Source organism: Hippoglossus hippoglossus, chromosome 15 (genome assembly GCF_009819705.1).
Source record: "Hippoglossus hippoglossus isolate fHipHip1 chromosome 15, fHipHip1.pri, whole genome shotgun sequence".
Lineage (NCBI taxonomy): Eukaryota > Metazoa > Chordata > Actinopteri > Pleuronectiformes > Pleuronectidae > Hippoglossus > Hippoglossus hippoglossus.
Window position 1 is genome coordinate 4,423,179 of NC_047165.1, and position 27,412 is coordinate 4,450,590.

The window sequence follows — 27,412 nt, forward strand, 5'->3', positions numbered from 1 at the left end:
TAAATCGACATTTTTCTTTGTTGTTTTGTCGACTTGATCTCAGATCAACTCGTCCAGTCCTGCCGGCTCCTCATTGTTCCACTCGTTCAATGGTTTAATGAATGAAGAACACGGTTATAATCATGTTTCTAATGGTGTGTGTGTGTGTGTGTGTGTGTGTGTGTGTGTGTGTGTGTGTGTGTGTGTGTGTGTGTGTGTGTGTGTGTGTGTGTGTGTGTGTGTGTTTCTGACAGTTGGCACAATTTAATCCACATTAATCTTCAAGGTTAAAGTCAAAAGCTGCAGCTGTATTGTTGTGTGTTTGTTGTTTTATTGGTTTTGGCTTCTTAACCATGTTTGAAAGTGAGACTCCACCCAGAGTCCGTCTCACAGAATCAAACGAGTTGAGACCAGGAATACGTCTGAACACAGAACCAGCGGCTGGAGTCTGATCGGAGTCCTGATAATTCAAGTCTTATTCATGCTTTTTAGAGCAGAAAAATATTGTGTCAGCAAATGTTTGTATCTACACACGGCAGCATGTGAAAGAACAAAAAATCATCTGGCACATTGGCAGAAACACAGACTGTAAATAAAGATGGAGGACATGCCGGCTCCCGAAAGTAAAGACAAAGTGTCTCGATCTCCCCCTGGTGGCTGGCTGCCGTATATAAGTCATAAAACTGCCTCCTCCGTGTTAGCGGACGATCTCTACAGCACAGACTCTGACTCCAAATGATGTCATCGGTGCAAGATGGATTGAATTCAGGATATTTGGGCTCCCATCTACTAACATGGAGGAGGCGGAATTTATGACCTATACTGCAGCCGGCCACTAGATATCTCTTTTCGGATTTCGTCCATCTTTATGTACAGTCTGTGATAACGACTATAGATGATAATAACAAAGTAACATTTTGGGACAGTGGTTTAAACTGTAACCTAAAATTGAATCTAGTGATTTAGTTTATATTTTTCTTGATGGTTCTGGGACAGTGGTGAAAAAGTTAGTCTAGAGCCACTGGAACAAAATATCCTTCATCATCAAATCATCTGTATTTTATTTAAAGGTGATGTTTTGTTTTTGGCTCATTCCTCTTCACATCCAGAAAGAAGTTCTATTCCAAGGTTTAAAACACAGAACATTAAGATTAATGATTCAGTCTGTCAACATGGTTTTCTCTGTCAGGCTGTATTACTCAATCACACACACACACTTGTTGATTCTAGATGGCTGAGTTGGCTTAACTACCTGATTCTCTCGTCTTTCTTTCTTTCTCTGACCCACTTTGTTGACCGGAATAAAATGAACAAGTGTTTTGGGAACAAAATGTCCCCACTCTGCACCCCCACCCTCAGCGACCCGCTCCTCCTCACCACCCGGCCCTCCTCCATCACTCCTCTGATTCTTGTCTTTTCCCATCAGACCCTCGTCTGAACCTCTCGTCCCTTTAGAGAAAGGAACAAACGTATTTAGGACGCAGCAAATCTTCTTCACTTTACCTTCTTTTCCACGAGACCAGATATAAGGTGATGTTTGTCGTAGACACTGTAGGTTCAGGCTGGTTGGAGACATAGTTCATCAGTATAAACATACAGATAAGTTTCTATATGAGAGTGTGCGTGATTTCTCAATGCACCAAAACTTAGATTTTGTAACTTCACAGAGTTTTGACTGGACACAAAAACCGACTGCCGTCTTCTTTGGTGTGAACAGCCACGGTCGACTTTATTCCTCGGCTCCATTGACGGAAACGTGATGATAATTTACTCTGCGCTGTGTCGGGATTCAGTCTTAGTGTAGAATGGTGGAAAGGTTAAAGGTGTGGAAACATAAATTTCACACTTATGTTGTGGTCAATTTGATATTTTCTTTCATATCTATATCCTCAGATACACCAACTGTGTGTGTTTGTGAGAGAGAGAGAGAGAGAGAGAGAGCGAGAGAGAGAGAGAGAGAGAGAGAGAGAGAGGTTAGCTGTCACAGTGCACAGAGGTTGCTGCTGAGGACGTAATGGAAAAATCACTCAAGATTAACATGAAACACAGGAAATGCTCTCAATTGAGCCTGATTGGTGTGTGTGTGTGTGTGTGTTCTTGTGTGTGTGTGTGTGTGTGTGTGTGTGTGTGTGTGTTCTTGTGTGTGTGTGTGTGTGTGTTCTTGTGTGTGTGTGTGTGTGTGTGTGTGTGTGTGTTCTTGTGTGTGTGTGTGTGTTCTTGTGTGTGTGTGTTCTTGTGTGTGTGTGTTCTTGTGTGTGTGAGCAGCTCCTGTTTATTGACGGGATTTCTTGAGTGATATTGAATCTTCTCTAAAATAACATACAGAGGTGATTTTCCCGACACAGTGAAAGTTTAAGATGTTAAACAGCAGCTGTCGCTTGAATCCAACTATTCCCACAAAATCTCTCGAGTCACATGATACAAAGATTGTTAATCTTTCTGATAGAAGATTTTTATTCATCTCCACTCGTCAACTTCAAATCAACAGACTTACGTGATAATATCCTGACATTTCTGGGTAATAAACTCCCTGTTGATTTATAAATTACATAAACTTAAAGTATTTAGTGTATTCATTAACATTAACAAGGCCACAACAATAAATAATAATAATAATAAGTAACCTAGGACCAAAAGACAAAATACTAGCTGTTCAGAGCAAGAAACAACATGGAGATAATAATGAAATATTTCTACAATAATTAAATGATGGTATACGTGGGAAATTAAAAACAGATATTATATTTTTTCTTGTTGGTTAATTGCACTTGTTGACGTCCAGTTCTCGTTCTGCAAAACCACAACAAACGTCTCCACAGGAATAAATATCATTCCATTAGTGCTGCTGCACCTGCAGCCACTTAATATTGAATTTACTGCAGCGAGGTGATGTGTAATACAAAGATTAATGTCAGCAGCCATTTGAATTCAATCACAAATGCATTAAATTCATGTTATTCTTCTGCTTCGCCGCAGCCGTTCACTTCAGATTTAATGTGCGAGGAGTCGCCTGGAGGAGACAGATGCAAACAGGGAGCCGGGGGAGGGTCACCGCTATATATCTTTATCTATCGTCTGGAGAACCGCAGAGCAAGTGCTGCTGGTTTGGGTAAAATATCTCAAGTCCAGATCAGATACACGGAAACTCAGAAACACAAGTTTTACGCACTTTGGGGGGGCGTTTGTAAAAGTTTTAGTGACTTGAAACCCAGTTTGTTTCCAGACGAGAGGCTCAAAATATCTGTATTAGTGGGGACCCGGTGAAAAAATACACAAACTTACCCAGAGGTACGATGCATAATAGTTGTGCATCATCAAAACCTCGTTGACCTGAGTTTCTGTGGTACATTCAATAACTTGTCAGAGCAAAGCGGGGTGGGACAGAAAAAGAACAGGTTGTCAACAACAGATCACAGCGGCTCTCAAACAAGGTTGTTAAGCTGCCTTTTATATTTTGGGGGGATTACAAAAAGAGAACAGTTACACAACATCTTCACTTTAACACACACACCCACACACACACACGCTCCATCTCCTCCCCGGCTCGTCGGGGCGGCTGTATTTTTAAAAACACCTCGTTCTGAATGGCTGCAGAAGCTGCACAGAGGAGATGTTGACATTTTTGTGGCGATCAACCATCAAACCCAGAGCGACTGTATTCATGACCAGCCCTGTCGTCTGTCAACACTGCTGCTCTTATCTCCCAGACTCTCTCTCCATCCATCTCTCTCTCTCTCTCTCTCTCTCTCTCTCTCTCTCAATCTCTTTCAACCCTTGACTTTCTCTCTTTTCTCTGCCCTCCTCCCTCCTTCGCTGCAGATAAACCACGAGGCCCAATTTGTTTTCTGTGGCAAAAACCCTGTGGGCCTGTGAATCGTCTTTTTTCCTCAAATATTTGGTCTTTTATGAGAAGCATCAATCACACGAAGAGCACATGAAATACGTGTTTGTTTCCAATAATGAAAATGTCCATCGCTCGTTTAATTTATTCTCCTTTATGACCTTCCTGCTCTGCAGAGACTTGAAGTTGGACAACATACTACTGGACGCGGAGGGTCACTGTAAACTGGCAGACTTCGGGATGTGCAAAGAGGGAATCCTCGACGGAGTCACCACCACCACCTTCTGCGGGACACCAGACTACATCGCACCCGAGGTGACACCGAACCACATGAACCAAATCTTTACAGCTTTTTTCAAACATGTGGAATGAAAAACATATTGTTATCATATGGAAAAGGGGAAGTTTCACTTTCACTGCTCATCCACATCGGAGGAAATCTGCTAAATGTTTCTCTCTGTTGGGAGACTTGACTTTATTCGCAGATTTATAGCCGGACAATGTCAATGTTCGCCTCTATGCAGACGATGCTCTGCTGTGTTTTTAAGTGAAGTGCTTCAAAGACGGCTGCAGGTTTGGGTTTGTCGCATAACCTCTGTGTGCTAAGTATGATAAAACATTTCTAAATTTAATCTGCCAGCTCAAATCAAGTCTCCTCATGGAGGGACACAATCCTAATGTCTCATTTTTAAGGCCAACAGCAAGCAGGACAATTTCTTCAAACTTAACTTCTTTAAGTAACCTGATATTTTTCTGTGGTGTGTTCAGATCCTCCAGGAGCTGGACTATGGCCCCTCGGTGGACTGGTGGGCTCTGGGCGTGCTCATGTACGAGATGATGGCGGGCCAGCCGCCGTTTGAAGCCGACAACGAAGACGACTTGTTTGAGTCGATCCTCCACGATGACGTCCTCTACCCCGTCTGGCTCAGCAAGGAGGCGGTGTCCATTCTCCGAGCGGTCAGTTACCCAGAGTTCAGAGGGGGGAGATTGTGCTGTTTCTGATTTATCTCAGCGATCAACAAAAGTGTAATGTCACTTCAGAAATGATGATTTATTGATTTAGACGACTTCGGGAACATCTTAGGACAAAAAAATGGTTTTATGAATGTTCCTTCGTCTACTTAGTTTTAAATGAATCTGATAGATACGGTTTAACTGTCATAAACTTGTCAGGCTATCGGGACAAACCTGATATTCCTGCAAGACATAATGTGCAATGATTACATCATTGGTTGAATTGAGGGCAGACAGATTTATATTTCTAATCCAAGAGTCTTCTTCCATTCTCAGCTGAAAAACTGTGAAACTTTTTCAAGTGTCCACAACCAAGTTCCGTTGCCCTTGATTTAACTTTCCTTGGAAAACCATGACCTGGGTGACGGAGAATCTTCAGTGCTGATATTGTTTTGTCATTATCAGCGGGGAACAGATCTGCAAACTGCTCTTTCTGCTCCATCTGGCACATCCGTCCTTTAAAAACCTCACTTTGTGCCACATTGAGAGAGAAACCCAACAAGGGTTAACAACAGACAGTTGTTAACCCTTGTTAAGACAGTTGCTGACTAATGACAAAGTTCACAAACATCCAGGTATTAACTTAATTTCCCTTCTGTTAAAATAAAATACTGCATATCATGAAACATTTAAACAATATCCAGTCTTAATGGACTAATGGGCTGTTACAGATTTCTTCTGATTCAGTTTTGTGTTTGTCTGTTTCTCACTGTCACATGTGACAGAGGTTTTTTTTTCCCTCAGTGTCACATGTTGATCTGAGCTTCCTGTTCCTCCGCTGGAAGAACATTGGATAATTTCCTCTGTGTTTGATTCCATGACTTTTTTCTCTGTGTGTGTTTGTGTGTGTTTGTGTGTGTGTGTGTGTGTGTGTGTGTGTGTGTGTGGAGTGCCACTTGTTGTCCATTTGTTTATTTGTCCGTCCAGTTTTTCCATCACAAGCCCTGCGTTTACCTTGGCTGTTGGTGCGCTTTGACTGCAAAGCCTTGTGGGAAAGTGTGTGCGTGTGTGTTTATGTTGGACGATGTCTTGGACTCTGACCAGTCAGAGCCGCACACTGGGCTCTGATTGGACGCGTCATCCAGTTGAAGGGCATCGAGTTGCTTGATAAACTCTCTCAGCTCAGTCTGACTCACCCAGTTTTTTACATATTTTCAGAAAATCGTATTTTGTAGACGTTAAGAATCTTTTAAAAGATTCAGCCACAGACCAAGTTGGGGTCTCACAGTTTCAGGCCTGTGAGAAAATCACTGATTCACAGCAAGAGAAGTCATCAGCCAACAAATAAAAATGTGATATTTCTCATTTTATTCATGTGAATAGAGAAGCTCAACATGTTTGACGCCCGATTACATGCGAACCAGAGCCAATCTGTCGGGTCTCGATGGGTCACAACAGGCTCGTGCAGCCACAGTCAATTCTAAAGACTGCATAACGTGTTGATCGCCCCCTGGTGGCTGGCTGCTGTATAGTACACGTTAAAGTAGTTGTTGAACAGGTTCTGTACTTTCAGGTCGTTCTTATCACACTGATGTATGTTCACGTTCTGATGAGTTTGGTTTCAATTAGTTATTTGATGATGTAGCACTGCTGGGCGACTTGAGTATATTTGGACATCCTGTTCTTAGCAGCCTGCTTCCTGTCTATTGTTTGGGTTGGGAGGAGTCGAATATGAAAAAATATGGCTAAATTCAATAAGCTTACTCAACTCAGGTTCCCCTCAGAGAGAGACAGAGTCCTAATCTGTCTGGAATGAGGCAACATCAGATTTTACACAAGTGATGCTGTGAAAATGGGCTGAGACGTCATGATTGACAGCTGAAACTGACTCATGATTGGTTGTGCAGGTGTATGGGCGGGACCTCCATACCTCGGCATATGCAGTCATTGGTTATGTTTCTTTGTAAAGTGAATGAGTTCTTTATTATTTAAGCAGGCAGTTCATCAGAATCATTAAATATCTTTCACACAAGTAAAACAAACCACTTCTTTTTTCTCCCTTCCCTTCTTCTGTCTTTCCTTTTTGCTCCCTCACTCTTCAGTTCATGACGAAGAGTCCTAACAAGCGTCTGGGCTGCGTGGTGTCTCAGGGTCTGGAGGACGCCATTAAGCTCCACGCGTTCTTCCGAGAGATCGACTGGACGCTGCTGGAGCAGAGGAAGCTCAGACCACCGTTCAAACCACGCATTGTGAGTCCACATAGGTTTTTTATTGTTCATAAAAAAGAAATACCTACAACAATTGACCCGACTCATCTTAAAACTTTGAAAACCTTCGCTCTCGTTCTTTGTCTCCCAGAAAACCAAAAGGGACGTGAACAACTTTGACCAGGACTTTACTCGTGAAGAACCCGTCCTGACGCCGGTGGAGGACAACATCATCAAGCAGATCAACCAAGACGAGTTCAAAGGTTTCTCCTACTTCGGAGACGAGACTGCGGCTTAGACGCACGTGCACATACGGTTAACTTCATGCATACACATAAGATAAAAACCTTCAAGCAAAGACACAGTATTTAAAGGAACGTGGCCTCCGGAATGAGACCTCCTGAACTTTTGCAGATTCTGACCTCTCCAGGAATTATACTAGACCGCCCCGTGTCGCTCATCATGGTTTCTGTGCTCTTGTTGTTTGTCCGTTTGTGTATTTTCGGTCAAACTGTTTTGACCGAGCTGCATGCGAGTGCAGTTCAGACGCTGTAAGAAACGCACCCAGTTACCCCGAGAGTACGTCACAAGGTTTTTGTGAACGAAAGCTGCGCTGCAAACCAAAGCCTGCGCCGCGTTTTCAGTGTTTTGAAGGAGTTGAACGTGGGCTGTTAGTGTGCGTGAGAGAAAAGGTCATGTGTGTACACGAGTGCATGCGTGTGTAGTTTCGCACATCTCGAAAGAGAAAGGCTGTCATGTCCGTACACGCTGTGCTGTATCCTGTGTCTATCTGTGTTTTAAAGAATGTTTTTTCTTCCCTAAACTTGTATGTGAATGAAAAAACAATTGAACTAATGATTGTATTTAAAGAAAAAACAGTATGTTACTCATAATAAAAAGAGACGTCACAAGGAGACGCAAGAAATCAAAGACTTTTCTGACGAGATCATGAGGAAATAAGAGCTTTATTTTTAATTTAAGTAAAAACTGGCTAATTAGACGCAAAGTTAAGAAGATGCACCGTGACAGCGACACTTTGGCTTTTTGAAATTTACTTTAGTTTCATCTCAGCAGTTATTTTCTCACTGTAGAGAGAAGGTCGGGCTGTTTTTCCTTCTCTCTCCTTTTTTCAGCTCGTTGGCATCGATGGTCCCATTAGAAAAGAAATGGTTCCATTAGCCGCCTGCTAACACGCCCACAGTTGTATCATTGTCACCGTGTGTGTGTGTGTGTGTGTGTGTGTGTGTGTGTGTGTGTGTGTGTGTGAGTGTGTAGTAGCTGTGCACTGGACCTACAGTCTCCAACATCACAAACCAAACTCCCATGATTCCACTTTAAAGTCGTGGGTCAAACACAGTGGTGAATGTGTGATAACTGAATGTATTCGCTCTGCAGTGTGTGTGTGTGTGTGTGTGTGTGTGTGTGTGTGTGTGTGTGTGTGTGTGTGTGTGTGTGTGTGTGTGTGTCTACATACTGTACATTTAGAGCTCATGTATTACTTTTTTATCCTTGTGTTGATTTTACTGGATCCTCTGATGTTTCCAGAATCCTTCAGATTTCACGTTGACGTGGTGAAACCCACCCTCTGACCCTCTGACCCTCTTTCTCCACTTCTCTGTACGACCTGTCCGTGACTTTCATTCTGAACTCAACAGAATCCAATCATCTTCATGAAAAGTCCATGTGCAATATTTGTTATTTTCTTTTTTATCCGATCTTTGTTTGTTTCCTCCTCTTCCTTTCTCTCTCATCTCCTCCCCAGACACGTTCAGGTACAAAGTGGACAAACAGTTTGTCTCATTTCATAATTATTACGCATCAGTATGAACAGCAGAACAAAGACCAACTTCCGCAACATCTTTCCATGAGTTCATTCCTCTTCTCTTCTTGGTCATTGAATTTCAATGTAATAAAAAAAACTCTTAAACCGATCTTTACACTCTGAGCCCGAACAGGACGTCCTCTCCCAGACGTCCTCGCTCACTGAACGCCGAACGCTCCGAATGTTCCGCTGACAATCCCTTTAGTTTTAATGTTTAACTCCAACCTGCTTCATGTAAGAAGCTTGTGTTTCTGGTCCCTCTCTCTCTCTCCAGTGATGAGTGAAAGGTGTTGGATGACATGTGATCGACAGTATTATGATTTTAACTGACACTTCTTCCTCCTCGGGTCGGATGATGCAGGATTTCGTTGGTTTTGTTTTTCCGGACCCTGTATTTGTGAAGCTTTGTTTGTACATTTCGTTGTCTGTGGTTTTGTTCCTGTATGAATCATTTCCACGCCTTACATGTGTGTTTGTGTTATGTTGTTTTTTTTTTGCGCTGTGTGCCAAATGTACTGTACTTTAAAAGGATGTGAAGTTGTATTGTTTTAGTTTTTTGAAATGAATTAAATATCATGATGGCAGAAAGAAAATGATGTTTCTTTGTTTTTTTTATGTCTCTGTGCCGACTACAGTCAGTGACTGTTATGTTTTCAGGTGGTTGTGAACACGATATCTCAAGAACGCCTGGAAGTCATTTCTTCAAATTTGGTAAAAACATTCACTTGAAGTCACGGATGAGGTGATTAAAAGTTGGTGGTCAAAGGTCATAGGTACGCTGACCTCATGTTCTTGTGAACGTGATATGGCTGATAAACGTGTGAAGCATCTGCTCTCAAATTTCTATAATATAACCACATGTGCAGCATCTCAAGAGGGGAACTCTAGGGTTCAGCATCCCGCCCTCTTAAGAATGCAGAATGAGAATAAAAGAAATAGTTCCTCCTGAGCCACATCCCTGAGTCTTTCTCCCACACCGGAAGAGGAACCCGGGCGAAAACCAGGAATCTTAACCGCAAGGACCGCAGTGCGAGCACAGGATTTTGAAAGTATTTCAAGATCTGAGCATGCAATCAAAATGAACAGGTTAGATCTGCGTGGTCAAAGGTCAAAGGTTAAGGTCACTGTGGCCTCACAAAACGTGTTTGTGCTCTTGAACATGAACTCTCAAGTCTGACTGTGGGGAATTTCCTCACATTTTGACCAGTGGTCACTTGTACGTGAGATGAACTGAATAGATTTCAGTGGTCGAAGGTCAAAGGTCACAGTGACCTCATGGAGGATGTAATTCTTCTTCTTTCTTTTTCTGAATCTCTTGTTTAATCCTCATCTTGATGTTTGAAAAAGATTAAACTTTCCCACTTAAAGTGATGGTACAACTATTTATCACATGACCTTACAATGTAAGAAAACCTGGTTGTACTCGGGTGGTTCCTCCCCTGGTGCTGCCACTCTGTACCCGACGTTAATCTTCTCAATCTAAAACGTGTGAGCAGTTGACAGGAGAGGACGCGGTGAAACGCCAGCAGCAGTTATCGCTCTGTTGGTTTGTGAAAAAATGTTGTGAGACCTGCCCCTGAACTGACTGAACGCTCTGACGCCTCTGTGAGAAAATGCAGAGCAGGTAGATCATCGAGTTTCGTTCTTAACCTACATACACTCGTACATGTGTCTAATATTACAGATCAGGCTGCCGACGTTTTTTTTTTCAGGTTCTTTTTGGACGGGATGAACATTGAAATCTGAGAAAACACACACGTTCTTATTGGAAAACAGAAAAGCAGCAGAGGTGCATTACTCACTCGACATGCACACTGTATATAACCAGGCAAAGATAACTTCAGTTAACCTTTGTATAGATAATATAACATAGGAATCATTTGGTTTAATCTAAATAAGATGTAGATTCTGTCTCTAATCTGATTGGTCGCAAAAATGACAGTCTTACACTGTATGATGTAATTTGCTGACATCGTAGTGATTTTATAATCACCTCCTGATGTTTGTGTCTCTGAAGTAGAAGGTTTCATGAACTCATCAGTCGACTGGTACGTGAATCGTTGAATCGTCTTCTCCTCGTCCTCATTGAAGCAGGAACAACACAGAAAGCTCTTTGTTGCGTTGCCGGCTCCCGCGACATGTTTACAGTACAGACGTGAAGTCAATTAATTCATGTGACTCTCTGCAAATGTCATTATTAATTTATAGCTTCTCAAACATCAGGGTGTTGTCTGTGTCACGTCACTGTGAATTTAATGAGCCTGTGATGAATGACTTTAATGACTTAATCGTTTAGATACAATCAGATGTTTGACGGCATCACCTGCTCCTGAGGGCGAAGATCTTATAGACAAATAATGAGCGTCTCAGAAACAAGTTCGCAGAGGAATAATCCTTTAAATCTGTGAACTGGAAGGACACTTTACATAAGATAAGATAAGATGAGATAAGGTAAGATTAATTTGACACAAAAAGCAAAAGAGCTAAATAAACAAACAATTAACAATACAATAATATATAGATTATTTCTCTATATGGGATTTAAATACAGCTTGTTTATGTATTTTTACAATATATCCATAAATCCATATTTTTATTGTATGTGTCCAATATAAAGAGAAGCTTAATATGCATGTGCAGTAAATTAAGATGAGCCTTTATTGATCCACAAAGGGAAAATTATATTTGATATAAAACATAAAAGGAAGGGAAAATAAAAAAAGTATATATTTTACAATGATGTAATATATACATATTACATACATTTTTATACATATACATGTGAAATATGTGATTGAAATACAGGTCATTTATGTGTCTCCTGTGTGTCCTCACTTGGGTCTCTTATGTTACCTGTGTCTCTTCACCTGTCTCCTGGGTCCTCACCTGTGTCTCCTCACCTGTCTCCTGGGTCCTCACCTGTGTCTCCTCACCTGTCTCCTATGTCTCCTGTCTCCTCTCTGTCCTCCCCTGTGTTACCTATGTCTCCTCTGTCCTCACCTGTGTTACCGATGTCTCCTGTCTCCTCTCCTCTCTATCCTTACCTGTGTTACCTATGACTCCTGTCCCCTCTCCTCTCTGTCCTCCCCTGTGTGTCCTCACCTGTGTTACCTTGTCTCCTCTGTCCTCACCTGTCTCAGGGTCAAACAGGTGGGCGGTGGTGGGGGCGGGGCCGGACTCTTGAGGGAACAGGGGGCGGAGCGGGGGGGGTGGAGCAGGGGGCGGGTCCCCGCGGAGCTCCCAGCCAATGGGCGGGGCCTGCGTGTGTGTGTGAATCAGCTGATCTTCAGGTCAAAGAACGAACTGATCTCACGGTTTGTTTCAGTCTCTGGAAAAGTTGGGATCAGCGGCTCTGCTCGTTCCAGCCGCTGCAGTGAGAGCGGACACTTGTCTGTGTGTCTGCGGGACAGAGGCGGTACAATCCTCGGCAGTGTTCTGAGACTGTACGCCCCCCCGCCCCCCCGAAACCCCCTCGACCACCTCCAGAGCACCGGCAAGCAGCGGCAGCAGCAGCCCGGTCCTGCAGCCTCCTCAGCCGGCCTGACTCTGTGGACTTAACCCGCTGCAGCAGCTTCGGTTCTTCATCTCAAAACTGTCTCTGAGTTTCATTACTGAGACTCTGAAGTTGGACTAAACCATCGCGGGGATTAAACCATTGATTTGGGCAGAGGAGGAAACATGACTGGAGATAGAGAGAAGAAGAGGTGAGACTTTATTCTTTATTCTGCAGCTCAGACATTATTCATCTGACAGAAACTCAACATGTTGCTGCAGCTTGTGACCTGTTCTCTGCTGCAAATCCCAGTTCATACACCAGTTCAATATAAGATCTTCTCATGACAGAAGCCTTGTGTCAAAACTAATGTGTTTTTAATGCTCGGATCAGCCTCATGCACGAAGGTAAGTGATGATTGAGTCTGTGCATGAGAGGAGCTTTTCTTTGCTGCAGGTTTTGGACATTTTAACAATAATCAGCTCAAAAAAGCTTTAACATTTTTTCCCACTGAGTGTAAAGTCCAAATAAACAAGTTCCAGTGTTAAATTATTGTGATTTATGACTTTGGAAACCGACACTGAGCTTCTGTACTTCAAAATAAACCCTCTCCTCAGTGATAAATCCAATATATGGGTGTATTAATGTGTAGATCAGTTGTTACAAAAAGCACACAACACTTAACTCATATTTCTTTTACATATGTTTGTCAGAGTTTATTTATAGAGCAGGTTTAAAACAACCACAGCGAGCAAAGTGCTGAACAAGCTTAAAAAGATGTAAAAAATATAACAGAAGAAAAAGAAAAAGCAATTAAACATCATAAATAGTCAATTAAAGGTTGTCAAAGTTTGTGTTTGCTGCAGGTTTTTTAACAACGATGCAGCCTCATAAACAAAATATACCCAAGAGTTACTGTACTTTAAAATAAACCCTCTCCTCACTTAAAAATATATTTATGTGTATTTACAGTGTAAATCAGTTGTGGCATAAAACACTCAACACTTAAATTAGTTTCTACATGTTTTTTCCAGTCAGAGTTTATTTATAAAGCAGGTTTCAAACAACCACAGTGACCAAAGTGATGAACCGGCTTTAAAAAGACATCAAATATACAGAGAAACGGAATGAATACAAAAGTGAATAAACATTATGAAAATTTGAGATTTAGATTATTGCACGATTACAGATTAAATCAGGGTCTCGGACTCGATTCAACTGAAAGTCAGTGAGAAGAAGTGGATTTTAGAGCAACGTTAAAACTGAAGGTAAACTGGTCCAGAGATTAGACACAGCCGATGCTAAGGCCCGGTCACCTCTGTTTTTGAGCCCCTATCTGAGAAGCGTGAGTTTGGTCGACCTCAGAGCTCGAGATGTTCAACTAAATAATGATACATATACATTAAGTGCTGCACAACAGAAAACATCTGGTTTGAGTGTCCACGTGGAATTTTAAGCAGGCATCAACTTTGAAATATTGCTGTTTTTCCATTCAAGTGACATTTTAAGGACAGAATCTGAGTTCTCGACCTCTTAACCTGCTTTTTAGGAGAAGTCAGGTGTTGATATGGGATCAGTCCCCCCCCTCAGTCAGCGTCAGACAATAGGCAGGTGTCTCGTTGTACCTGTAAATCCTCGGAGATAACAGACGTCTGATCACCACTTGGAGTTCTCCCACATCTGATGCTGCTTAATTGGAGGCTAATTGGCGACATTAATGAATGTATAATGTGTCTCTGTGTGTGTGTGTGTGTGTGTGTGTGTGTGTGTGTGTGTGTGTGTGTGTGTGTGTGTGTGTGTGTGTGTGTGTGTGTGTGTGTGTGTGTGTCTGTGTGTGTGTGTGTGTGTCTGTGTCTGTGTGTGTGTGTGTGTGTGTTTCCCCTTTCAAATGACGTCACAACAAGTGGCGCCCTGTCGTCTGATTGTTATTTGTTCAGGCGTAATTTGCAGAAGGGGATGGTTGGAGTTGTAATTTCCCAATAATCAACCCCGTCAACACAGAATGATAAATATTGACTGTTAAAAAAAACTATCGATTTTATTTCATTTGCAGCACAAACAAAGAAAAACGTTTTCCTTCCTTCTTTTACTGCTCTGGCTACTTGCTTGTGTTAGATTGACGTGTTATTACAGATTATTTCTAAGATATATCCAGCGATTATTCATCGGTAAGAAATAATAATTGAGAAATGATCCACAAAGACGAGAACATCACATTCAGATGCTTTGTTTGCTTTAATTTCATTTGTCTGCTCTCGCTGAGTCATGAGTGTTATTTGCTGATTTAGCTGTTTCTGATGAAAGCTGGAATATTCCGACTTGATGAGATTTCAATTCTTCCTTCAACTTTTTGGATGTGATTTATTTATTAGTTATTTCAGTTCACTTGTTTGTTGGACCTTTTTTTCTTACTGGTATATATCTGTATCTATATCTATCTATCTATAACAGTGAGTGATGATGTCATGGGCCTTATCTTCGATTCCTCATCGGTTCAGATTTGTCTCAATTCGTCCCAGTGACAGTTTAATTGTTTGATAAATTTCCTCGGTTTGTCCTTCAAGTGATGTTTTTTTTTATTTTAATTTCATTTTACTTTGTGCTGAAGCTTGAAATGTGCTATACAGATAAAATATATTATTATTATTTTCATTGTAGAAGGTAAAGTAATGGTTTTAGTTTCCAGGTCATGAAAGATGTACAAACAGCCGACAAAACAAACATTAGCATTAAAAAGATCTCAATTGTTACATGGTCAACAAAAGGATGAGTGACCGAAGTTTTGTTTGGAAGTTAAAAACAAAAGAAACACCAGAAACATTCGTAATAATCGTCAATTTATCGACAAAAGAAGAGGAAGTTAAATCTCATCTCATGTCACCTGTGGAAAACCCTTCATCCATTTCACCTCTTTTATTCACAGACACATGTTTAGTTTTATGAGGCGTTTAATTCAGATGAGAGGAAAAAGAATCGTTCACACCACGAGGAGGAGAGAATTGATTTCAATCAGCAGAGATGGATTTTCTCTGACGCCTTCTGTTCTCGATCCAGTCGAACCTTGTGACTCGCTCCTCGCCACCAGAGTCTATCGGATCAGTGTCTGACTCTGAGCAGACGACTGTGCTCGCCGCCATTAGGGATGAAAGCGAGTCGAGGAAAATTATGTTAGGAGACGAGTCAAGGAGACGAGTCAAGGAGACGAGTCAAGGAGACGAGTCAAGGAGACGAGTCAAGGAGCGTCTCCTTCAGGCCCGAGAGCTGTCGGACATTTTAAGAGACGGAGGCCTGCAGGAGGAAAATCGTCCCTGTGATCTGTGTGTGTGTGTTTAAGTGTGTGTGTCTCCTTGTGGTTGTGCTGTGTGTTTTCCTCCGTCAGTGTTTGTGTTACATTGTCGCTGCCTGGAATTCATAACTGTGCTGATAAGTTGTGTGATTCATGAGGTTCTGTGTTTATTTAAAAACGCCACGTTTCAGACGGGTTTCATTAATCTAACTCACGTTGACGAGGGAGGATGTGCGAACTGGAATGTTTAGATGCAAGTGTCCACTTACTGCCGGCGCCAGCACAGAATGAAAGAGATTTACAACTTTGCTTTCGGTTTTAGTTTTTGACGCGATTCCTGTCGACATATATTTGTCTCAGCGAAATGTTACGTGACACACGAGATACAAAAACACTTGTGTGCTCTTTAAACCCTCCGTACATATGACATGTGCTCATGCAAATAATTTCCTACGTTATATCACTTTCTTTTTCACTATGAGGACACATTCAACCGTATTATGGCTTTTTTAGAGCCCACACTTCACAAACAAAAAGATCAAATCATCATATTTTTCATAGGTTGCTATTAAAACAATAGATTCAATGAATCATTCCATTAATCATTTGGCCGATATGATGTCAGAAAATGCTGAAAATCCCTTTGAATTGTCTTACGAATAAAATTTTAATAAAAAAACATCAGTTTACTTTTGTCGACTATGAATGACTAGAAAATCCTCACATTCCAGATGTTGGAGCTGGATTTTGAATTTTATTTAACGATCAATCAATCATACGAGTTCCAGTTTCTAATTTGAGCAATGGTTTGGTTTGTGCGATCAACAGTAGATGAGTGAATTGAATTTTGCTTTGAAAAATTTCCTGTGCATCTCAGAAATGTTACGCAAGATGCATATAACGAGATCTATTCATTGTTTGGTCCATAAAATGTGAGAAATAAGTCAAAAGATTCATCAAAACTTTCTCTACGTTAGTAATAAATTTTACTTTACCAGTAAAAATCTGCAGAAACGACTTCAGTAAATATGTCTTTTTAAATCTAAACGCAATTTCTCTTTTAAAATGCAAATAATTGCTGTTTTCGTTTGCAGAGTAAAAATCATTGTTTTAACATCAGAGGTGAAATGTGTCGACTGTTGACGTGTCTAATCCCAGTAAACACACCCGAACTCCTGTGTCACTCGAGAGCTGCCACACCCCGTCACCATAGCGACACACATCGACACACATCGACAAGCAGCCACGCTTTATTTCTGCATCCTGGCCGACCCACAGCAGAAATAAGTCGAGGTCTTGAGTCGAAGCCCTCTTGCTTCTTTCATCGTGTGATTCCTCTGGAAACAATGTCCAAAGGTCAGAGTCCGGAGCGGCTGCCAGACGCGTTTAAACGACTCGACTGTGGAGAGATTGACCCGCTCGTCTTCAGGCCTCTCGCCATTATCACAGCAGGTGGATGTGTAACAGTTTATTCAGTCACCGTATCTGCTCGTAGAAAAATAACACAAATACATTCATTTCAACGATTTAACCTCAAATAGCTATAAATTCTCATTTGACCCTTTTCCTGATAAATAATCATATTTTTCTTTTATTAAAACTTGTTAAATGTTGTGTGGCTGTTTTAAATCCTGAAAATTGTAACGTGACATCAAACTACACAGGTATAATAAAGTCTGACATATTGAAACGTCTCTCTTTAACATCTACTCTATCGGTAAAGTAAAACTGTTTTCATACATGAACTCCGGGAAATGTCCCGAAAATAGTGTCGGGACATTTTCTGGAGTTTGTGTTTCACATATGAAGAAGCAGCAGAAAAGCTCTGGAACCCCCTCGTCTTTCCAAGTTGACGTCTTCGTCTTCTGCGTGTATGTCTCCTCTTCTTCATCCTGAGATATTTGTATTGTTCCAGTTTCACGTCCGTCACGTGTTAGAAACCTCATCAACACGTCCACTCGCTCACTGTGAAGTTTCCAGAAATTTTCCTGCTGCATTCTCACATGTTTCCAGAAATTTTACTCAGACGCTGCAGGGAAAGTTCCAGAAAATGTCCAGAGCAACTGACAGAACCTCCAGTACATTTCAGGAACATGTCTGGATTTAGTGCACGTCTGAAAGAACTATAATGGAAGCATCAGTTGAGTAATGATTGTAGTTTACAGTCATGGTCTTTGTGGCTTTTAAATCTCAGTCATTTACCTGCTTCTGCACTTCTTACATAACAAGGTGTGTGATTGAATGTGTCCTGTGTGGTGCTAAATGTTGACAGATGAGTTTAAAGCTTTGGCTTCTTATTCTGTGGTTTGCTGCTCATTAGGAGCAGTCGCTGCACCTTTTGTGTCCGGATGTTTTGTGCAAGCTCATGGTAAGAGAGGGGAGGAGGGAGGGCTGCCAAAAACAAGAGTGGGAGAGCAGGAGGGAGGACGGGGAGTTGTTAAACAAGACAGAGAGATAATGGAGGGGACACAGACGGACGAGGCATGTGAAGACAGGCGAGTAAAGCGCAGGAGAAGCTGCGTCGCTCGCATCGTGATGGGCCTGTCGGGCTCTGGGACCGGGGCCCGGTTGGCTCAGCGCCTTCATGCCTCCTTTGTGTGCTAACCCCCGTCGGCCCGGCCTCCCCGGCTCTACCCAAACATCACGCCACTTACAGCGGTCGCCCAACCTGCCCTGGGAAGAATGTGAGGAGAGATGGGGAGAGAGAGACGTCCAGAAAATACAGTGCAGCTCAGAGCGGATTTACTGCCTCCTCATGTAGACAGAGCAGAAGAGTTATTAGAGGTGATTAAGAAGGTTTAATCTCAGTTAGTGTCCTTCAGTTCTCAAGTGTTTGTACTTTAAAAGACGTCGTCTTGTAAAGTTTAGTGAGTAAAGTTTATTTAGTAAAACTCCTTTCATAAAGTTGCACAGTGCTTCTCAAGAATCAAATAACACTATAAAAGTAGTGATCTATTAAATGCATGCAACAGTTCAGTATAATAACGATAATAAAACATATATGAATAGGTTATGTACGGATGTGTTTCTCCTTTAACTAACTAACAAAATAAATCAAGTTATCTGCAGGAAATATGCAGCTCCTCAAAAACTCCTCCTCAAAAACTCCTCCTCAAAAACTCCTCCTCAAAAACTCCAGCCTAAAGGAAGTTTTTAAAGTCTAAAGCTCGACGGCAAAAGTTTTCAGACGCGAACTGAATCCAGACATGTTCCTGAATGTTCTGGAGGTTCTGCATGTGAGAACACAAATGTCTGAGTCAGTTGCTCTGGAACTTTTCCTGCAGCCCTTTTCGTAAAATGTCTGGAAAATGTCCGAGTGAGTCCTCGCCTGTTGTTGAAGTTGTTAGAGGATCAAATGTAAGATCAAATATTTGTAACCCTGAGTCTCCTCCTCAGTGTTCTCGCACTAATGGGTTTGTTTGGAAGTCGTCATCGGCACAGAGCGCTGATGCTGGTTTGATAAGAATCATCTGTCACAGACCTAATGATTCCTGCGCCTGAGCTGAACTCTCTGGTATCAAGTAGAAATTTAAAACATCTTCTGATTGAGTCACCTCTTTCAAATCAAACGAGATTCCACTTGTCTGTGTTTAAATATCTTTATTCAGAGAAACAGACGGAGACAATAGAGACAAAGAAGAGATGAAGGGTGGAGAGAGAGAGAGAGAGAGAGAGAGAGAGAGAGAGAGAGAGAGAGAGAGAGAGAGAGAGAGAGAGAGAGAGAGAGAGAGAGAGAGAGAGAGAGAGAGAGGCTGTGGGTTATGAGGGAGAAGATAGAGATACAGATGTATGTCTGTTTTCCAGCTGTGTGACTCTTGTGGTTTACTGCGATTGTTTCACTCCGATAGGTAAAGGAGCCACTTGATGTTTTTAAAGCTCAAGCTAATGTTCATTGCATCACAAAAAAATGTTCCCATACAAATTTTTGGATAAGAAAAGTGTGATAAATGTTAAAGTTTTACTCTTTTAAAACACTGGAATCTTTAAAAAAAAAAAAAGCAAAGGAAGTTGCCAAAGATAAAAAATGAGAAGTTTCCCACAGTCTCTTTTTGTATAAAACAATTTGTTTGCCAATGTAATACAACGTTTGCTAAAGTAACAATAAATGACCCTTATATAATGACCCTAATAACAGTTAGGACGACTGTTGTTTTGGGATTTTTACCGTTTACATAATATCTCACATGTTAATATGAAGCTGTGGCCAAAGGAGACTCTCCGACTTTCAACAACAGGAGAAGAGTCGTTTGTACGAGGCCTTAACGACACGTGTGAGAAAACGATTCTTGGAAATGGACGTTTCTCTAAAGTTTCCCCTTCGTTATCAGAGTCAACGTCGCAGAGGTCGTCTCCTCAGTGGCTCTGACAGCAGGAATCAAACTTTATATCCTGCTGTCAAACTCTTTCGGTGTCAACCTGGGTCCCCTGTGTTTCCCAGAAGCCCCTGCTCGGTGAGGGGAACCCAGCGGGGGGGGGAGAGGAGGTGGTCTGTTATTTTTATCTCTTCCATTCTCAGCCGCCCTCTTTTCTTCAACCTTGATTCTGTCCGTCTTTGTATTTTTTATTCTTCTGTGTCTTTTTGTGCGTATCACATTCTCTCACATTTATCCCGGACCCCCCGTTGCTCTGTTTGCCTCCGCTCGCTCACTTTGTTGTCGTTGGCCCCCCCCCACCCCCCCACCCCTCGCGCTCCATGCCTCCCCCGTTCCTCCAGACCTTTACGTTCCCCTCTCTCTCCTCCGGCAGAACTCTGTCTCCTTGCCATTTCCTATTTCCCGTCCGCCAGCTCCCGTTCTTTTACTTCCTCTGCTACCAAAATGGCCACGATCCTCTGTGTGTCACCTGGCCGGGCTCCAGGACTCCCCCCCCCCCCCCGGTCTCACCCTCGTCAGGGAGGTCTCACCCCTCAACATGGAGGCTGGAGAGAAGGCATTTGTTTCAGTTTCACAAGTGTTGATCTGGAACATCGCCCCACGACTCGTGAAAGTGTTAACAGACAACTTTTCACAACTTCCAGCTCCTTGCTGGAAGCAGCTCTTTGTTTCTGGTGTTTTTAGTTCGTTGTCGTCACAGTCGATGTCGTGTGTTTGTTGGATGTGAACTCTGGCTGCAGATCAACCTTGAACCTTGAGTCACGCAGCGTTTCCATGTGGTTTTACTATTTGTGGGACTGAACATGGCCACCACCACCTGCCTGCTACTGTTTAAACCAAGAAGCAATCATAAGAATCCCAATATGACCTCAGGGTGGAGTAAAAGTTAAAGTTAAAGGAATTTATCTTCAGGAGTTATTGGCATAAATAGTATTTGATATTTGATGGGCATGTAAAAAAAGTGCATGGTCTGTCTTTTTCCGACAAAAAGGGAAAAAATACACAAACTTAAGAAAAACAGTGTTCATTTTTCTTCGCAACAATTTGCATTAAAAAGAGAATAAAAGCAGAACACAACGGTACAGACACACACTTTCCAGGCCAGCAGAACCAGATGTGTTCATTTTTAATCCGCAGCAGCAGCACGACCGGGACGTTAAAAACCTTCTGGATGTTTTAACAGGCTTTCTGCAGCTCGTACTGACTTGAGTATTTCTGCTTTACTTGTTACATGTTGTCAACCCTTAGAAAAATGACCCAAACTTCATCAGGTCATTCAGAAAGCAACAGATTTTCATATGTTTTATATTTGATGCATTTTTACATCGATCACTATAGTTTCCAATAACAGAAATAGAAATTAATATTTAAGGCTCTTTTAAATGTTAAACACACAAACTCGGGCTTCATTGCAAAGTGAAATCTGTAAACCTGTAAACTTCTAAAAGAGAAGCTGAGGAAGTGAGCAACAGTCCGAGACTCGCATTCCTTTCTCTTTTAAGTCTCACTAATCCTTTTCCTACAGATTACACTCAGTCATTCCTCTTTTCACTTTTCATTTCAGGACATGAAAGCTGATGAAAGGCTGTTTTCTCCTCCTCTCTCTGTTATCACATCTCTAATTTCATCCTCGAACACCAGAGCAGAATGAAACTGGGCGTCCCTCTGCTTTTACATGCAGAGACCGTCCTCATGTAGATGTTTCAAATTAAAAGGGTGCGTTCTTCATATGTGAAAGACAAACTCAAGACTTGTAAAAGAGACATTTTTTGTCTCTTACACATGTTCCCTGTGTTCTCTACTTGCTGTCAGCGGCGGCCTGCACATCTGGAGCTCCGGGACAATTCCTGGTGGCCTGATGGTCTTTTTGGCCTTGAACTGTTGACTTAATCAGCAATAATAAGATGTCGAATTTCAAAGTAAAAGCCCTTGGAAATATCATATTTTCACTGTTTTTGGTTGTGGCAACAGAGAAGAACGTTCTTATGGCACTTGACAAAGATGACGTCATTGAAAAGATGTCAGAGGACAGTGAGTTACGGTTTCTACTTGTTTACTAGTCTGGAAACCGTCACATTAATAAATAGTGTTAACCTACAGAATTAGGGGTTTGATGCTTTGTTTTGGAAAGGATTCAAATTCACGGCCTGGATTATTGTCCCAGTCCAACCACGACTTCTATAAATGTTCTGTATGTGATTTGATTTACGACTCAGGTAAATCTGGGCCGTGCAGCGTGTTTGATATTCTGATGGAGGTTCCCAGCTAACACCACCTGTGGTCTCTCTCTCTCTCTCTCTCTCTCTCTCTCTCTCTCTCTCTCTCTCTCTCTCTCTCTCTCTCTCTCTCTCTCTCTCCATCTCCTCTGTGCCTCTCTTCAATCAGCCAGTCTATCCCGACCATCAGCGTGGCGTGGGCGGATGTGTTTGTTTGTGCCAGAATGTGTGTGTGTGTGTGTGTGTGTGTGTGTGTGTGTGTGTGTGTGTGTGTGTGTGTGTGTGTGTGTGTGTGTGTGTGTGTGTGTGTGTGTGTGTGTGTGTGTGTGTGTGTGTGCCTCTCTTTCATGGACTATCAGAATCATCAGCAATCTCCCACATCATTCTTCCCCTGATTGAGCTGAAGTCGGGGGCCCCTGTCTGGGATAGCTGTTTGTTCGGCTGTGTGTGTGTGTGTCTGTGTGTGTGTCTGTGTGTGTGTGTGTGTTTGGCTGTGTTTCCAGAACTCTATGTTCCTCAGGATCACAGATTAGCCAGTGCTGTATTGTTGCTCAGTGTTTGTGTTTCGGCCAGGCGCCACAAGTACAGGAAGACCCACTGTAAGCAAGGAAAGGTGTGTGTGTGTGTGTGTATTTAGGGTGTGGGCAGCTTGTTCGGCCTTTTCTGACCCTCGACCCTCTGAATAGAGGAAAATATCATCTTTTATTCAGAGTTAAAAATAAATGAAAAGTATGAAAAAAATTCAGGGAGCAGTCCAACAGTTTTAAATTGACACAGGTTTTTATGTCCTTCTTATTTCTGATGTAAACCTCGGATAAAGTTTCTTTTCAGGATGACATTTGATTTCTGTCATTAATACTTTTCACTGACGTTAAACTTTCAGACTTTTCAGTTTAGTCGGAACCTAAATATCAAATATCCAGACCAACACACCAACATTTAGTCCGAAGAGAAGAGGTGTTCTGGGTCTGGATCAGACTGAACCATGTTTCTATTGGTTTCCAGAGTGAAAACATGTTTTTGGATAGTTTGGACTTTTGGACCAATCACAGGAAGTAGAGACGGCATTAAACAATAGAAGAAGAAAAAGAACAGGAAGCAGCTGCAGTCTTCACCTCCGACGATATAATCTTTTAACCACTAGGACGTTTATTTGGTGCATTTGAACTTGTTTGGAGTACTGTAGTACTGTGGAGTACTGTAGTACTGTGAAGTACTGCACCTGAAGGTGCTGATGCTGGGAGTAATATCATCAATATTACCATGGCAACCACTTCATTCAGACTAAAACCCCCCCCAACTGACAACACGCCCACGTCAGACGCCGTCCACAAATCAGAGTCAAGTATCGGTAGACGCAGCCCACGTAGGTGATGACAACAGGACGTACGCATGTCAGACAAAATTCTTTAGTCCCTAAATTACAACGTGAAAACAAAACTAACCAGATCAAATGAAACAATGGAACAAACACATGAAGCCTGGTTCAGAAATCGCTTAAAACAACAGGCGGAGGAATAACGGCAGAAATCAAACTGTCTCGTTGATCATGTGGGCGTCTTACTCTGTTTTTTAAGATGGGACATGATCCTTTAATTCCACTTGAAGTTTCCCATTATTCAGCGAAAGGCATGAAAAATATAAACAGGAAAGTTGTGGAATTTTTGTGCCTACGTAGGCTGAACATGTCCCCGACCTCTGTGAGACACCAGAGATACGGATCCTCCCCCAGGTGAAGGTGCGGTCAGACGCTTCAGTCAACATCAGGGAAATCTGTCAAATCTGAAGTCGCCGAGAGCGATGGAAACGACAAGAGAGAGAGAGAGAAACGCAAAGTGATCCATGGAGATCTTATGTAACTTTACAGTACCTGTGATCTGTCCTACACACACACACACACACACACACACACACACACACACACACACACACACACACACACACACACAGCCTGACACAGCTCTGGTTACAGGATCTGTTTTCTATAAGCAACTCTTGGCTTGTTATCACAGCAATCACATGGACTGAAGGAGTTACTGTGTGTGTGTGTGTGTGTGTGTGTGTGTGTGTGTGTGTGTGTGTGTGTGTGTGTGTGTGTGTGTGTGTGTGTGTGTGTGTGTGTGTGTGTGTGTGTGTGTGTGTGTGTGTGTGTGCGCGTGTGTGTGCGTGTGTCTGCACGAGAGTTTGATTCACTGTCAGACAAATGAAGTAGAAAGTAAAGTTCAGTAAAGTTTAGTTTTATCTTCAAGGTTGAATCTCTTCTTCCTGATTTCAGTTTGACAATTCAGAGAATCAATGAAATTTATAAATACAGTTAAATTATTGTGACAGTTCAAACCTTAGACTGTGACCAAGCTGCTGATGCTAAATTGATATACTTGACAGTTCTTCCAAACTTAATACAAATATATTGTGAGTTTTACACAGTGAAAAGTTGAAAAGATTAAAAACAGCTCATTTATTTACAGAAATGTAAAACAGAGTCGTGTTATTATTGTATAGAACCTTTTTTATTTTCTATTCTGATGTTAACATTTCAACTGTTCTTGTTCTTGTTCTTTTTTTGTCCAAATCATCCCCACTTCTCTTAGTCTGCACGGTTAATGTGTTTTTACCTTCGCTTACATTTATATTTACACGATAATAACTTTAACTAATAACATGTCGGCCTAAAGATTCATTTATGCCCGAGTTAGCACATGTGCTTGTTATACTTCTCAGTATAACAATTTTCTTAGAAACAAAAATGGGACACGAGCAGAAGTAAACAGTTTTATTTTAAAGGACCACCTCACAGTGACGGAAGCACACGAGGCTCATTTTCTCTCATTACTACATGAGCGCTGATGCGGTCCCTGATAATCCTGAACAACACACACTTGATCTCCTCAGGTCTGCATGCAGTCGGGAACAGATGCAGCTTTGTGCGGCGCTGCAGGGAAAACTGTGTTAACTGTCTCATTACTGCGAGCAGAGACACCAGCAGACGGCCCAGAGCAGCAGCTCCGTCCTCGCCTTATCGTTTCTGTTTGCTTCGTTCAGATTCGAGCGTTTGTCGTCCTGTTTCCCCCCCCCCCCCCGGCGCCGTGTGCAGCCGCCGACTGACGAGTTAATCACAGAGAGAGAAGTGATTGGAAAACGCTGGGGGGGGGGGCGGTAGAGAGCGACAGAATGAGAAGGCGTTGAGGGCGGGGGGTTGATGTCCGACGCCTTCGCTGTGAAACAGAAAAGGAAGAGTCGAGCGTTTGTCCTTTAAATGATTTCTATAGAAATAAACTTTTTTAAATTAGACGATGCAGAGAAAGCAAATATAGAAACTAAATAGTTTTGCTCGTTTACAAAGATCAGAAGAGACAGATAGTGTCATCCTCACTATTCTGCTGCTAACTTCAATAATAACATTTATAATTGATTTATTCATCCTGGCTTTTATTTTGATTAATGGTTAATCTTCCCTCATGTAGACATTTCAAATTAAGAGTCTGCAGGGAAAGAACAATGAGATGGACGACATGAAAAGTGAAGCCAAATCCTCTATTGCCCCCTGGAGAATAATCTCAAGAGGAAATATTTGGTAAAACTAACAGAGACTCAAACAGATGTGTGTGTTTTGACTTGTTTTCTTCATGGAACCGGATGTTTCAGACGTCACAGAGTTACGTGTCGATGGTCATCGATCATTTTTAGTTTTTAATGTCGAGGCGAGAAAACGGAAACATTCAGTTCTCACTACAACGTTTAACCGTTGAGTTCACACTGCTGTCACCACTGCTCCATATGCTGTGTGTGTTTGTGTGTGTCTGTCTGTGTGTGTGAGTCTCTGTGGTTAAGAGTGACTGCGTTACTTCTGACACGGAGGTTTCAGAATGTCAGGTATGTTTTGTCTGTCACACAGTCGCTCTCTCTGTCCGTCAGCGGTGGAAGAAGAACTCAAATCCTTCACTCGCGCAAAAACACAAGAACAACAACATAGAATTAAATGTGAAATGCACAGTTACATGTTAATGTCCGACATTAAAACTCTAATTGCAGTAAACCTGCAGATGCATCGTCAGAAAATATCAAAAAACAAAGATACCTCTGCAGAAAAAAATGTCTCTGCGAGTGATGCATTGTTTTTATTATATAATATTAGTTAAAATGCTGATCAGCAGTTTACTCTTGTTTCACTGTTGAAGCTGGTTGAGATGCAGCTGTTGTTAACTGACTCACCCACAGTTATTATCAGCGACGGTCGTGAGATGAATAAAGAGGCAGAGAGGAGTAAAAACACACATTTGAAATGAGTTTTTCTCTCATTTCTAACAGAATTGTTGGATCATTTTAAATTCTGTGGTTCATTACGATGAAATGAGACCATGTGAGATCACGTTTCTTTGGGGAAATGTCACAGTTAACACGTGACGCACGTCAACAAGCTCCTTACGTTTCCGTGAGAGAAACTGCTCCTTATCAATCAGTTTTTATTTTGATCATATCAATGAATCAATCTGGAACTAACTACGTCACAGGTTTTGCTGAGCTATGTGGCGTCGGGTCATTTGACGGAACACAGATAAAAAAAATACACTGAGACGTCTGAGGTTGAAATAAATCACCGAAATGAAAAATGTGAGACAGATGATATGAATTTATCATTTAAATATTTTGTGAGTCTGGTTGTTTTTGTGGTTTAGCTGCAGCCTGTCTTTCATTTCAACTGCAGAGCTTGAGCCACGGATCTGCCATCAACGACCCGGGTTCATGGAATGTTTGCAGGGAGAGAAGAGATATTAGAGATGTCAAGAGAAAAAAAGAAAACGTGTCAATGCTGTAAAACTCAAAAATGATGGATAACTCCTTTACTTTAAACTGTTAGATTAGTTTTTATGCCAAAAACATAAAGTCTGTAAATATCAGGCGGTATGTTCCACAACACTCCAGCATCGTTTACTGCTACGAGTGGAAAGATATCACATGACACGACTGGCTTCTCCTCCCAAAACCTGAAAATAAAGTAATAACACAAAACTGTCACATTCCAAACAGGGAAAAAATGCCCAGATTTTAAGTCAAATCGCAGACATTTCATAATAAAACATAATTTCAGCTACTAACAAATTATTGACGCCTTTCCTTCCAGTGTTTGTCCTGAAAACAGACAATGAGCCGGTGGATTCATGAGTGAAAACCTCTCGGTTTGGTGGATTTTGTGCATGTGAATGCGACGGAGGGTTCAACGAGTGCATCACAGGGCTCAGT

General features: G+C 41.8%; 2 protein-coding genes across 5 annotated transcripts in view; both read left to right on the forward strand.

Moving 5' to 3' along the window:
* Window positions 1-8,386, forward strand: part of LOC117775705 (protein kinase C epsilon type-like) — a 42,646-nt gene extending 34,260 nt beyond the window's left edge. The window contains exons 12-15 of the mRNA XM_034609070.1: window positions 3,997-4,135; window positions 4,589-4,777; window positions 6,877-7,023; window positions 7,133-8,386. Coding sequence (XP_034464961.1) covers window positions 3,997-4,135; window positions 4,589-4,777; window positions 6,877-7,023; window positions 7,133-7,279 — 622 coding nt within the window. The 3' untranslated portion in view covers window positions 7,280-8,386. The remainder of the gene's footprint in view (window positions 1-3,996; window positions 4,136-4,588; window positions 4,778-6,876; window positions 7,024-7,132) is intronic.
* Window positions 8,387-12,349: 3,963 nt separating this feature from the next.
* The window catches only part of epas1b (endothelial PAS domain protein 1b), a 40,709-nt gene continuing 25,646 nt past the window's right edge, over window positions 12,350-27,412 (forward strand). For 3 of the 4 annotated variants that reach the window (XM_034609066.1, XM_034609067.1, XM_034609069.1), the window contains exon 1: window positions 12,350-12,507. In XM_034609066.1, the coding sequence (XP_034464957.1) occupies window positions 12,482-12,507 (26 nt within the window). In that variant the 5' untranslated portion in view covers window positions 12,350-12,481. The remainder of the gene's footprint in view (window positions 12,508-27,412) is intronic. The other variant, XM_034609065.1, reaches the window with a different exon arrangement.